Source organism: Monodon monoceros, unplaced genomic scaffold, assembly GCF_005190385.1.
Source record: "Monodon monoceros isolate NGI ecotype Baffin Bay Population unplaced genomic scaffold, NGI_Narwhal_1 Super_Scaffold_9, whole genome shotgun sequence".
Classification (NCBI taxonomy): Eukaryota; Metazoa; Chordata; class Mammalia; order Artiodactyla; family Monodontidae; genus Monodon; species Monodon monoceros.
In genome coordinates, this window is record NW_021703786.1 from 26,268,928 (window position 1) to 26,281,807 (window position 12,880).

At 46.0% G+C, this 12,880-nt stretch overlaps 1 protein-coding gene across 6 annotated transcripts in view; it reads right to left on the reverse strand.

Annotated features, from left to right (window-relative positions):
* RPTOR (regulatory associated protein of MTOR complex 1) overlaps positions 1 to 12,880 on the reverse strand; it is a 352,911-nt gene that overhangs the window by 94,548 nt on the left and 245,483 nt on the right. For all 6 annotated transcript variants that reach the window (XM_029212146.1, XM_029212152.1, XM_029212148.1 and 3 more), the window contains exons 8-9: positions 4,583 to 4,683; positions 3,897 to 4,041 (exon numbers count right to left, since the gene is read on the reverse strand). In XM_029212146.1, the coding sequence (XP_029067979.1) occupies positions 3,897 to 4,041; positions 4,583 to 4,683 (246 nt within the window). The remainder of the gene's footprint in view (positions 1 to 3,896; positions 4,042 to 4,582; positions 4,684 to 12,880) is intronic.

Genomic DNA, 12,880 nt, shown 5'->3' on the forward strand with positions numbered 1-12,880 from the left:
AGTGCTTGATACTCAATAAATACTCAGGTATAATTTCATACCTTTTTAGAACGGCTTTTTATGTTCTTTACAAGGCCTCCCAATGCCCTGTGCATAGTGAGTATGCAACTACTTGTTAAATTAAATTATCCCTGCAACTGTTGTTTCAGTAACAATCCCATTTGGTTTGCTGTACGTTTGCTGTACAGTAACAAATATGGGACGAGTCTAATGCATGTGAATGATTTCCAACTCAGGATTTTAATGAGCTCTTTCTACAACATTTAAAAAATACCAAATGAGATCAAGTGCAGGTACTAAACCTCAGGGAATTCTACTAGTTAACATTTTTTTTCATGCAAAGAAGCACACAATGATTCTTCTGTCTCCAGCTTTGCATTTTTGACAAGGGAGACTTCAACCTTAATAACTTAATTTAAAAAAATAGCTTTTAATGTTTCAAAGGCTTAAAACATCTACACGTAGATTTTTAATTACAAAAGTAATATCTACCAACTTTTTTTATTTATTTATTTTTTTGCGGTACGCAGGCCTCTCACTGTTGTGGTCTCTCCCATTGCAGAGCACAGGCTCCGGACGCGCAGGCTCAGCGGCTATGGCTCACGGGCCCAGCCACTCCGCGGCATGTGGGATCTTCCTGGACCAGGGCGCGAATCCCTGTCCCCTGCATCGGCAGGCGGACTCTCAACCACTGCGCCACCAGGGAAGCCCTCTACCAACTTTTAAAAGGGAGCATTCTCATTCCAATCCTCCTGTCCTGGTATTAGCACCATTAGCATCTTGTTATAATTTTATCCAGCCCTTTTCCCATGCATAATATAGAGGTAATTATACTGCTGATACAGTCTGGTGTTCTGTTTTTGTCATTTAACATATATTTTGTATAATAATAAATAATCTTCACAAAGTTTTAAGATGGCTTACATTTTTTCAAATATATGTATCTCAATTACATCCCCATTCTGTTAGGTACTGGGATTCTCCCCGGTTTCCCCTTTTATAGCTAATATTCTGACAAATGGCATTCTTTTTCAAAGTCTCTCTGACTGTCTCACCAGTCCCGTTCCTTGGTTCTTCCTCAGCAACCTGCTTAGTCCCTCTCCTGAGCTGGAATGGGTGGATGCAAAGTGGACAGGGCAGCAGGGGCTGGAGTGAAGCGGGAGATGTCAGGGTCCAACAATGCCGGCTGGGAATGTGCTGGTCCAGGCTGGGTCAGGGGGCAGGCCGCCTCCCTGTCCAGGGCTGTGATCCCCAGAGCCCTCCCTCACAGCATCCTAATGCTGACCCCCACCTCTGAGTCCGCTTCCCACAGAACCCAACGTGCAACAACCAGGATTCGTCTAAAAGGGAGCGGGGAGGGTATCAGGCCACAGACAGTGCGCTTTGCAGGATGGAGGACCATGCAGGCTGAGGGACTAGATTGTACTCAAGTCTTCAGGGTGCATATCAGCTGCAGAGGGGCCCTGGAATGCGCAGGGAGGTTGGAACCAGGGAAGTAGAAAGACCCCAAGGGTGCATGTATGACTGCTAGCAATTCCACGTGCCCCAGGATACCCGGGAGGCTTTCCACATGTTCATCTGGGCCTCTGTGGGTTGCTGTGTTAGCTCACGTTTCTCTGTACAACAAATAAATACAAATGAGGATTTGTTTTATGAGATTCATGGAGAGCTAAACTTGCAGGCAAGAGGGCCATATTCCTAGTTTTAGAGGAGGGCATGGAAAGGTATCAGTAACAGAGACGGGAGGGATTATGAGACACTGCTGTTAGACTTTGGACCTTATATTAAACAGCACTTATACAAATCCCAGAATTCAGAAATGTTCTAAGAGGCCAATACTAGAGAAGGATCTGTGGGATGATGAAGAGAGACAGGTGTGACTGTTCCGCACCAGCCATCTCTGCGTGCTTCCTCCCTGGGTCCCCTTCTCCTGCTGTCATCTTCCCTGTCTGTTCTGTCTGCTCTCTGCTCAGGCTGTGCTCCTTACTCTCTTCTCTGGGACAACACGTTGTTTTTTACTCTTTGCAGCTGAGCACATCTTAGAGGAGGCAGTTTTATATCCAGAGAAACATGCACAAGAAGGAAAACTGTCCCACAGACTTGTTGGTGGGGTGGGCAGATGGAGGGAAGGACATAGGCAGCTTCTCGCTAAAAGCTGGCGCCTCGCGTCCACCCTGTATTTCTTCCTCCTGGGGGGAACTGCTTGGCCAGTGGCCCCAGTCACCCAGGAGGCCATTCACACTGGGCAGCTGGTGTGATGCCCATTTCCTGTGGCTTAACTAGTTTTCCATCCATGACTAGTCGCAGCACTGACCCTGTTCAGCTCTTTTTTCTTTTTCTTTCCTTTTTAATAATAAATGTTTTATAAAAACCTGGTTCAGAAAAAATAGAATTTAAGGCATCACTTTACTTAAAGGATAAGGCTGTTTTGAGGATCTCCTTCTTCAGAAATGTGGGTTTTCTTTCTAATTATTTATCCTAAGCATTAGAGAGGCTTTTCAACCCCACCTCCCCAGTTCTAATCTTCATGGAGTGAAGGAAACTGCGTCTGCTGTCCTGCCAGTCTGTTCACACAGGATCTAAACTGCTGCACAGAGACTCTTCGTGCGGTCTACTCCTATTTCTCTGTTTCTCCAGTTTATTCCATAAGCTCTTCCGAAGGGTATGGATGAGGCATGTTTTAACTTGATTTCTGATTATAGTCTGGTGCTTGGCCAGCATAGTGCATCTTGATTTATCTCACAGATAAGAATGTTAACTCCTGATTTTCCTTGAGTGGGTGAGAGCAGGTGAGTTTACCACCTCCTTCTTAGTTCTCTGGGTTTACAGAGTCAGGGGAAACTGGTCATGCACATATTAAAAAAAAAAAAAAAATCACTATCCAAAATAAACCTGACCGTGAAAATACACCATAGAATGGTTTTTAGGGCTAAACCTAAGTGAATTACTCTTTTTAAATATTTTGTATTAGGATTTCTCTCTGGATATGACTAAGACACATTTTCCTTTGTTACCGCCCCATTTTAGTACTTCCCCAAATTCTGCTTGTGTCACAAAAGCAAGGAAACAGGAAGAAACCAAACGCCTTCAGATATAATGTCTAGATTCAAAACAGTTTCCATTATTACTGCTGTTATCATACTGTACTTACTACTAGCAGTAGTGTAAAGAGCAGTAATCCAGTTTTGTTTTTTTTTTTAATATTTATTTATCTATTTGGCCGTGCCGGGTCTTAGTTTGGAATCTTCGTTGCAGCATGTGGGATCTTTAGTTACGGCATGTGGGCTCTTAGTTGCAGCATGCGGGATCTAGTTCCCTGACCAGGGATTGAGCCCTGGCCCCCTGCATTGGAAGCACAGAGTCTTAACCACTGGACCACCAGGGAAGTCCCAGTAATCCAGTTTTGAAGGAAATTTATAATCAACATACAAGTATCATAAAGATCACACTCGTGCGTGTGTGTGTGTGACAGCATGTGTATATGTGTGAAATAAGCGTGCAAATTAACTGGTCATGAACCCAACACTTTTAATTCTCTGGAGCAATCTTGGATACACTTCATGAATTCAGCTGGCAGCTTCTTTCCTCAATACAAATCCCTACAGAGTCAGAAACTCACCCGCAGGCCCTCCGCCCCGAGCTATGAACTGCAGGGCCTCTGTAGGCACTGGTCCCGCTCAGCCCTGGATGACCCTTAGAGGCACCTGCACTTCTGCAGGGGACTTAGGCAGAGCTGAGGGTCGACCTTATTAACTCGTGTACACCACTCAGGCCTCCACGTTTGGAGCCACGTCTTCCTATTTTGTTCAAATAATTCCCTTACACTTGGACTATCGCAGAAACGGGAAAACCATGCTCCTTAGAGAATCTGATGCTGGTCTGAGAGAGACACTTACCACATGGCGTGCATGTACGTGGGGGGCAGGCGTGGACTGCTGACGGGGGTGCAGTTATACGACCTCATGATCCTTTCCGCCAATAAAAAATTTCGAAACAGACTAGCCACCAATAGGTCCTGTCTGAAGAGCTTTTGGAAGAGATCTGAGGGCATAGAAAAGATAAAAAGGTGACTCCACTGACTCACGTCCAGCATTTAAAGCCAAATATACAAATTTACTATCCTTCTACCAGAAGTTGCAACAAGCAGGTTGGAACTGACATGCACATTCCCCACTGGCAGCACCTACATGACACACGTAATGTGAACAAACAGCAGAACCCAACCAACTGGTCACAGAAAAACATAAACGTGTCTTATACTATAGTAGTAATTTGGGTTTTAAGAAATATGGATGGTGTGTGACTCTGAAGGCAGATGAGCCCTGAGTCTGCCCCAAAAACACTAAGGACCCAAGCAGATACCACTCTGAACTCGCCCTGCAGCACTGCTCTCGACCTGATGCGCGATTCACTTCATCCTCTCAGAACCTTTGCAGTCCCTTCCTTCTCCCGCCCACATCCTCAGGTTTCTTCACTGAGGGGAACTCAGTCCTCCCATTTGACTTCTCTCACACCCCCGCGCCAGAGTCCCCTGACTCCGGGGCAGCAGCCTTCCCGCCAGTCCACAGCTGGGCAGCCTCACCCCGAGGAAGCACGTTCCATGCAATGGTGTCCGTGATGGCCGTGAAGATCCAGTTCAGCTCGCCCAGGGGGGTCCTCCTGTCGTTCAGCCGCCCGGGAATCCTAGGAAACACAAAACAGTCATGGAGATGGAAACAGGTGACAGAGGCAGTAGGAGGTGGGAAGAGGAGGGGTGAGGGGACGACAACGCGTCAGAAGGGGCTTGGGGGGTGACTCGGCCATGCCAGGAGGACCTCCTTGCCTCGCTGTGATCTTTGAGACTCCTGTACGTCTAACCTCACATCTTAAAACTCAGCCTCCACTTCACTTTCTTCCCTTCCCCATCTGCACAGGAGCAGCGGGTGGGCCCCTCTGGCACCCCCGTGTGACAGTAGGCACAGAGCTCTGCCGACCAGGCAGGCCCCCGGGGCCCTGGAGCCCCCCACAGCCTTGCTCTCAGCCTCCAAGTGGACGGGCCCCACACCCTAATCAAGACACTCCTGTCGGGCAGGACACGGGTCACCTCCCAGATGCTGAGGGCAACGGGAAGACCTCTGTGGGCCCAGCTCTTCACCACACAATCATTCACCTGTTCAACATCAAAACAGACCTAGTCAGGCCTAGATTCCACCTCTTACATTCACACGTAGTCCTGGGCGCAGCATCGCTGGACTGAAAATGCCAGCGGTGAGGACGTGAGAGGTGGGCCAGCAGCATCACAGGCCTCCCAGTGGGGTGTGTGAGGGGAGCTGGGCTTGCTTCCCCGCCCCCTGTGGGGAAATTCGAGCACAGGAAGAAAAAACGCAACAGACAACTGGACGACACTCTTTTGAGTGGTGCTCCATTTGCGGCCACTCACATACAACGCCTTTGGGTGTATGAGCTGGCACAATCCTTCTGGAAAGGACAGACACATGAAGGACAGAAAACATCTGTATCCTTTCCTCAGTTAAGTCTGCTCCCAAGAATCAATCTTGAACCAGAAACGAAGAATGTGGAAACAAGGTATGTTTTGCAGTGTTTTATTTATAACAGTGTAAAGTCAGAAGCTACCTATGTGACCAATAATAGAGAAATGATTAATTATGGAACAACCACAATGAAATAACTACAAGCTATTAAACTGTTGTTTATGAATATTTTAATGATATGGGGAAAAGACTGCTTTGTAACATTAAGTAAAGAAGTGGGACAAATATCGTGCCGTCATAATTACACAGAACACGTACAAGGAGAGCCGATCAGGAGGAAAGCCCCGCAGTGAGGCAGTGGCGACACTCTCCTTGTCTTCACATCTGCACGCAGTCAGCACTGGATGCCACTCCTCTGCCCACTCACCTGCCTCTCGCCCTGACAGCTGGTGGTGACAGGACGGTGTTCTTGGAAGAAGGAGGGTCTGCTGAGGTCTATTTCCAAACCTGGACCAAGCGCATCATGGGTGTGTGCAGGGCCCCTTAAGTCAGGTGAAGCAACACAGCTCCAGCTGGCTCCTTGGGGTTTGACCCTTGGGAAAGGCCGCTGCGCCCTCAGCAGTGAGGAGCTGCCCTGCTGCCAGCACTGTGGCCGAGCCATCGGAGGGAACAGAGGCCACTCCTTGTCAGGTGGAGGTCAGTGTGCATTTAGGTGTGTTTTTAAAATCCTCATCTTGTGACAATCGCTGGCAGATAAATGCAAAACGAAGACTCCCACTATGATCTCCTGAAAATTCTACTGATGTCTTTCACTAAAGCTCATCATGAAACCACAAACCAAGCCATCTGCCCGACTGATTTCAGACAGACCTGGGAACCATTCAAAGTGATCAATCAACCAATCATTGCAAGACCCATCTGCATTCGGCAGCCTGGGATGACAAAGGTGGAAGTGAGTCCCACTTCCCTCCCTTTTCATGTCATGTAGAATTAAGTCACTTCAAAAAAAAATAAAGAAAGAAGTAAGTCACTTCAGAAACTACTTGTTTCCGTTTTCCTTTCTGTAGTTGATCCTAAGGACGTCAAAACCCAACCCGCTCTGGAAGCTGTCTGGGTCAGCGATGCAGGGCCACGAAGAAAGGCACAGCACAGAGTGTCAAGCCCAGGACACATTTCATTACACAAGTTTCTACCTACCCCTCCCCCTAATTTCATTAATAATCAAGGTGGTTCTTTTAAAATTTAAACCCACAGTGTTAATCAAGCACTAACTTTTATGTGAAAAGCACAAAAAGCTATAGTTTAGGAACAGATCATGGAACTGGGAGATGAGAAAAACGAACTCTAGTCCCAGCAGTGCATGTCTGGGTAACTTCTGGTGTCTTGTTTCTCTGCTCTGAGTCACCCAGGTTAACCTCATATGCAAAATGGAGATCAAAATAAAGTGGATAGCACTTCCAAAGGAGATGCAGCAGAGAGCCAGCAGACACTTCCTTGGAAAATGCATGCCACCTCCTCAAACTCCTCATCACCGCTGTCTGCCGTTGGATTTATTCTCACCTCCTCCGGCATCTGGGTTCACCTACAGCTTCCAGCACTGCCCACTGTGTGGAGCCTGACTGCAGCAATGGCGACTCTGCTTCTGGATCTTACAAGATGACCCAACCTGCCTTCACCCCTTGCTTGCTATTTTCACAGCTCAAATTTAACATGTCTAAAATCAAGCTCATCCTCATTACTGCCATCTTCTTCTCCCCTGTAGCATGTGTCCTCACTCCAAGAGTCCCCGTGGATTCTCTTCCATCAGAGCTCGAACCCTCAGAGACAGGGCCCACTCATCTCTTCCCCAAGTGTAGCTCGTGTTTCCTGCTTCTTGCAAGGCACCTCTTCCACTGCCTTTTGGTAACCACTTCCACTGCAAAGGTATCCTCAATGGCCTTCTTGATCCAATTCATACTAGGCAGGGTGACAGCCCCCGGTATACCTTTGTTCAAAAATCTACAGGGCTCTCTGCTTACTACTGCAGTGGTTTCAAATAATTCCCTCTATTTCAACAAAATCTCACTTGGAATAAAGGAAAGCAGAGTTCCTATGGCTGGAGGGGTGAGGGCTGGGAGCCACCAGCTTCCCAGTGGCCCATGCCTCCCCAGATGGGCCACCGCGAGGCCTCCGAGGAGCAAGGGCGAAAACTCTGCCAATGGACTTAGGTAGAAAGTTTCCACTTGCTTCAAAGCCATCACCTTGACACAATAAACTTTGAAACTAGTTCCCTCTGTTTGGGTCCATTACCTCGCAGTTGGACAAAAATATCAAACTCAGTCTCCTCTCATTTGCCCACTTGGAACAGCCTCCCGCGTGCCTTGGGCTGGTTCTGGCTCAGTCTTCACAAGCGAAGCCCAACTTCCCTGTCCATGAAGATGTCTTGACCACAAGAGCCTTTGCTCAGGTCCTTTTCAACTGCATCTCACTTGGGATTTCTTTGGCAGCCCACCAATTGCCTACTTTTCTTTTTATTTATTCAGTGTTGCTCCATGCATGTTAATTATCTGTGTAACTAGGTAATAAATTCCTTGTAGGCAATGACTTACTTTCCTCGATGTAAATCAGTCTCTTCACAGATTCTGGCGGAGTGCTGAGCACATGCACGAGCTCACAGCCCACACATCTGACTCACGTTACTTCCCTACTTAAGAACATTTGCTCCCACTTGGCCAGCAGCTCCCTGAACCCCGTGTGGTGGAGTGACTGACACGGAGGGGCACCGCCCACAGACCCCCCAAGAGGGGCTGGCTGCTCAGCGGGAGTAGTATGTTCGGGTACACCGTCCAGCTGGGAGACGAGCCCATCTCAGCTGTCAGGTTGGTCTCAGCTGATGATCCCCAGGGCAGAGGTGTGGGGCCTCCACAGGTGGCCCATGCTCTGCAGCTCAGCATCATGGCCGCTGCTTCTTCGCCTTCCTCCCGTGCTTCTCCCCAATACGCTTGTGTCCCTTGTCTCTGTGTCTGCCCCCATCAACCAGCCAGCACCATGGTCTGGGGTAGGTGTCTCACCCTGCCTGTCCTCACCTCCATTCGTTACTTTCTGTGTCTCCCCAGCTTCCTCTCTCGCCAACACGCCGATGCCGATGTCTAGCTACACAGAACTTGTCCTCCTCAAACAGCTCACGTGCCTCCAGACCTGCGCAGATGCCCTCCTGCCTCCCTGGCCCAGTGGTCCCCCCAGGCTTTCAGGTTCTGCTCTGAGGCCCCCACAGAATTCCGTAGACGACAGCTGGTGCCCGGGCTACGTCTCCCACTAGGCTCGGGGCTCTTGGACGGCAGGCCCACGTGCTTCCTCGTGCTAACCCAGTGTTCACACATAGCATCTAATGCATAACAGATACATATTTGATGAGTGAGTGGATGGATTCTTGCTGCATGATCACAGCTCTGTGTAAATAAAATGCTAAATGAAAAACTATGGTTTCCAAGAAAATGACACAAACTCACTAAAAATACTCAAGTGATAAGAAGATAACACAAATCACCCCAAATTTCACCATCTAAGAACCAGTAGAAGCATTTTGGTGACCATTCCTCCAGGTATCTCTTTATGCACAAAATCAAATAATTTTAAATGCACTGAAATAACCATATGAAAAGACATGCTACATTTTTGTTAAAAACATCCACAGGGCTTCCCTGGTGGTGCAGTGGTTGAGAATCCGCCTGCCAATGCAGGGGACACGGGTTCGAGCCCTGGTCTGGGAAGATCCCACACGCCGCGGAGCAACTGGGCCCGTGAGCCACAACTACTGAGCCTGCGCGTCTGGAGCCTGTGCTCCGCAACGAGAGGCCGCGACAGTGAAGAGGCCCGCGCACCGTGATGAAGAGTGGCCCCCGCTCGCCACGACTAGAGAAAGTCCTTGCACAGAAATGAAGACCCAGCACAGCCAAAAATAAATAAATTAATTAATTAATTAAAAAAAAAAACCATCCACCAATACACTTAGGAAAAAAGTCTGCGAAGGTCTGCACCAAAGTAGTAACAACGATTATCTTGGCATGGTAGAGATTATGGATGATTTTAATTCTTTTTGCTTATCTGTATTTAATAATATACATGCTGAAAACACACTACTTGCATAATAAAGAAAAATGAAACTTTTTTTTTAATAAGAGGGAAGCCAAGCAAGTTTACCCGAAAAGGGAAAACATTTGAAAATTTCATGTTTTATGAATTTACATCATCTCATATTCAGTTCAAATAAAGGAGGATGCACTTTTACTTTGTCTGCTTTAAATGGCTTTATGAAAATGATGGTGCAGAGAACTTTGGGCTAATTCATTTACTTAATGCAAATAATTCATTACTTAGAAATGCTCTGTGACTAAGAAAATGGGGAGGTGAACCCAGCAATTAAAAAAAAAACTCATTCATTCATTCATTTATTTATATTTTAGCTGTGCCAGGTCTCAGTTGCAGTAAGCGGGATCTTTGTTGTGGCATGTGGGATCTTTTTTTAGTTGCTGCATGCGGACTCTTAGTTGCGGCATGCAAACTCTTAGTTGCAGCATGCCATGTGGGATCTAGTTCCCCAAAGAGGGATCGAACCCCAGGCCCCCTGCACTGGGAGCATGGAGTCTTACCCACTGGACCACCAGGGAAATCCTCAGCAATTTTTAAAAAAAATAATTCTTTTGAATATCCAGGTCCGTATATACTGGTTAGATATTTGGTTAGACAAAGATAAACGAGATCAGGGTTCTCAACCTGTGGGGTAAGGGACAGTGCTCATGATGTCACCAAAAGGAGTCCCTGAATATGTGTGCAGGTACATTTTCTCAATCAGTTAATGCTATACTGAAATCAGATGTGTGTGCGTGCGGACACACACAATCTCAATCATTCTAAAAATTCAGCTGAGTAGGAAAAGAAAACTACTTGACATAAATGAAGGTTGGGAACTTCTGCCCTAGATAGTACATTTTGGGACATATTTCTTCATATGCTGACATTCTGCTGAACCGGACCAAGCCACATCTCTGTAAGACTTCTTTCTAATGTCTCTTTATTTAAAATTGTGTACAATTCAACACTAATATTATCTGTATTTCCTATTACACAATGGCTTTTTTCTAGCCATTCACAGATTTCAAGTGATGATCATCCAAGTCCATTTCAGTGTGTATGGAACCTGCAGTTTATAAAGTGTGATATGGTTTGTTTGCAGCCTGAATGGTTTGCAGTTTTACAGAGGAGTCCCCCTTTAACTGGACTGCAGGACTACATTTGAGTAGTCAGGAGGAAGAAAATGAGAAACACGCAGTGAGAAAGCCTGGTTGGAAATGTAGCCACACTTGTTTAAATGCAGAAAGCCTGTGGACGATGCACTCAGCTCTCAACACTCACCCAGAGACACTCAACTGTGCAGCCACTGGGATGCTATCTTAGTGCTGAGTCAGCTGGGCCCTAAATTACATCTGCAAAGCCTGGGGTGCACGGTTCAATTACTCTCTTAGGGTTTAGAAGACCTCCTGGCAATGGCAGGTGAGGTGACTCAGACCATTCTCCCACTGAGAACAACCAGAAAGGCTGTGTGTGTAGGGGTGTGTGTGTGTGTGTGTGTATAAATCTTTTTGAAGGCAATGGAAGGCTGGCAAGGTTGTGGGGAATCGTGGGGCCAAAACCTGAGAGAGAAAAGCCCCAGGCTTGAGCCGGCACCTGGGGCTCCATTTGTCCCAGAGGTACCTGGCAACTCTGAGAGGCAGAGAGCCTAAGCTGAGCTTGGTGGACTCACAGGCTGGAGAACAAAAACTGAGGGCCCACCAAGGAGACGGAGCTCAGGTAAAACCCCCAGTCTTGGAGCTGGGTGCAAAGGATGAACTAGAAATAACACAAACCTCACAGCCTCAAATCGTCCCAGATTTCTGTACAATTTCCATTTTCAATTTGCAACATTCAGTAAAAAATAACCAAGCATTTATAATAAATATAAATGGAATATAATCGATAATAATTTTGAATCACTACATTGTACACCTGAAAATAACATAATATTGTAAATCAACTATACCTCAAAAAAACTCCAAACAAAAAAACAAACAAAACACCCCCAGGCATTTCTAGGTTTAAAACCAAGGAAAACAACTGACAAGAGAAAGAGATGGACAGAGGATTCAGATAATGGCAATATCAGACACCAACTTCAAAATAATTTTACGTAATATGTTCATGGAGTTAATGCACAGGATGAAAAACTCTGGCAGAGAACTGGAAACTATAAAATAAACTCTGGAAATCCGGGAACCTCAAGAACTTAACAATACACTATATTAAATTTAAAAACTCAACAGATGGGCTGAACAGCAGATCAGACAACATTGAAGAGAGAAATGGAAGACAGGTCAGAAAAAAAATACTCAAAATTAAGCAAAAGAGACAAGAGATTGGGACATAAGAAAAAAATACATAAGAAACAGTGGATATTGTGAAAAGACCTAACATGTACATACTGGCATCCCCAAAAGAGAAAATGGAATAGAAGCAATATTCAAAAACACAATGGCTCAGGGACTTCCCTGGTGGTCCAGTGGCTGGGCTCCACACTCCCAATGCAGGGGGCCCGGGTTCGATCCCTGGTTGGGGAACAAGATCCTGCATGCATGCCGCAACTAAAAGTCCCCATGACGCAACTAGGAGTCCACATGCCGCAACTAAAGATCCTGCATGCCGCAACGAAGATCCCGCATGCCTCAACTAAGCCCTGGCACAGCCTAAATAAATAAATAAATATTTAAATAAATAAAAGAAAAGCATTTAAATAATGCAAGAAAAGAGTCACTCTTTAAAAAAAAAATACAATGGCTCAGAATTTTCTACAACTGATGAAAGACATCAAGGCACAGTGTCTTAGTGAGCTCAGGCTGTCGTAACAAAATACCATAGACTGGGTGGCTTAACCAACTGAAATTTATTTCCTCACAGTTCTGGAGACTACAAGTCCAAGATCAGGGTGCCAGCATGGTCAGGTTCTGGTGAGGACGCTCTTCCTGGGGGCCATAATTCAGTCTATAGCATTCAGGTTGAAGAAATGCTATAGTCATAAAGCAGGACAAACACAAATAATGCCCACATAGGTACATCAAAATAAAACCACCAAAATCCAAGACAAAGAGAACTTCCTAAAAATAGTCAGAGGAAAAAAATGCATATAACTTTCAAGGGAACATGTATTAGTAAGGGTCTCGTCAGGAGACAAAAACCATGCCAGTAAATTAAGCAGAGATATTAAGCAGTATATTAAGCATTTAATATTAACTGCTTTAACTAAAATATGGAGATTAACTAACTACTAAGAAGGACAAAAAGAACTCTAAAAAAGACAGGATTGGTATCTGTAGGGAGCAGCTACTACCTCTTCAGCTCAG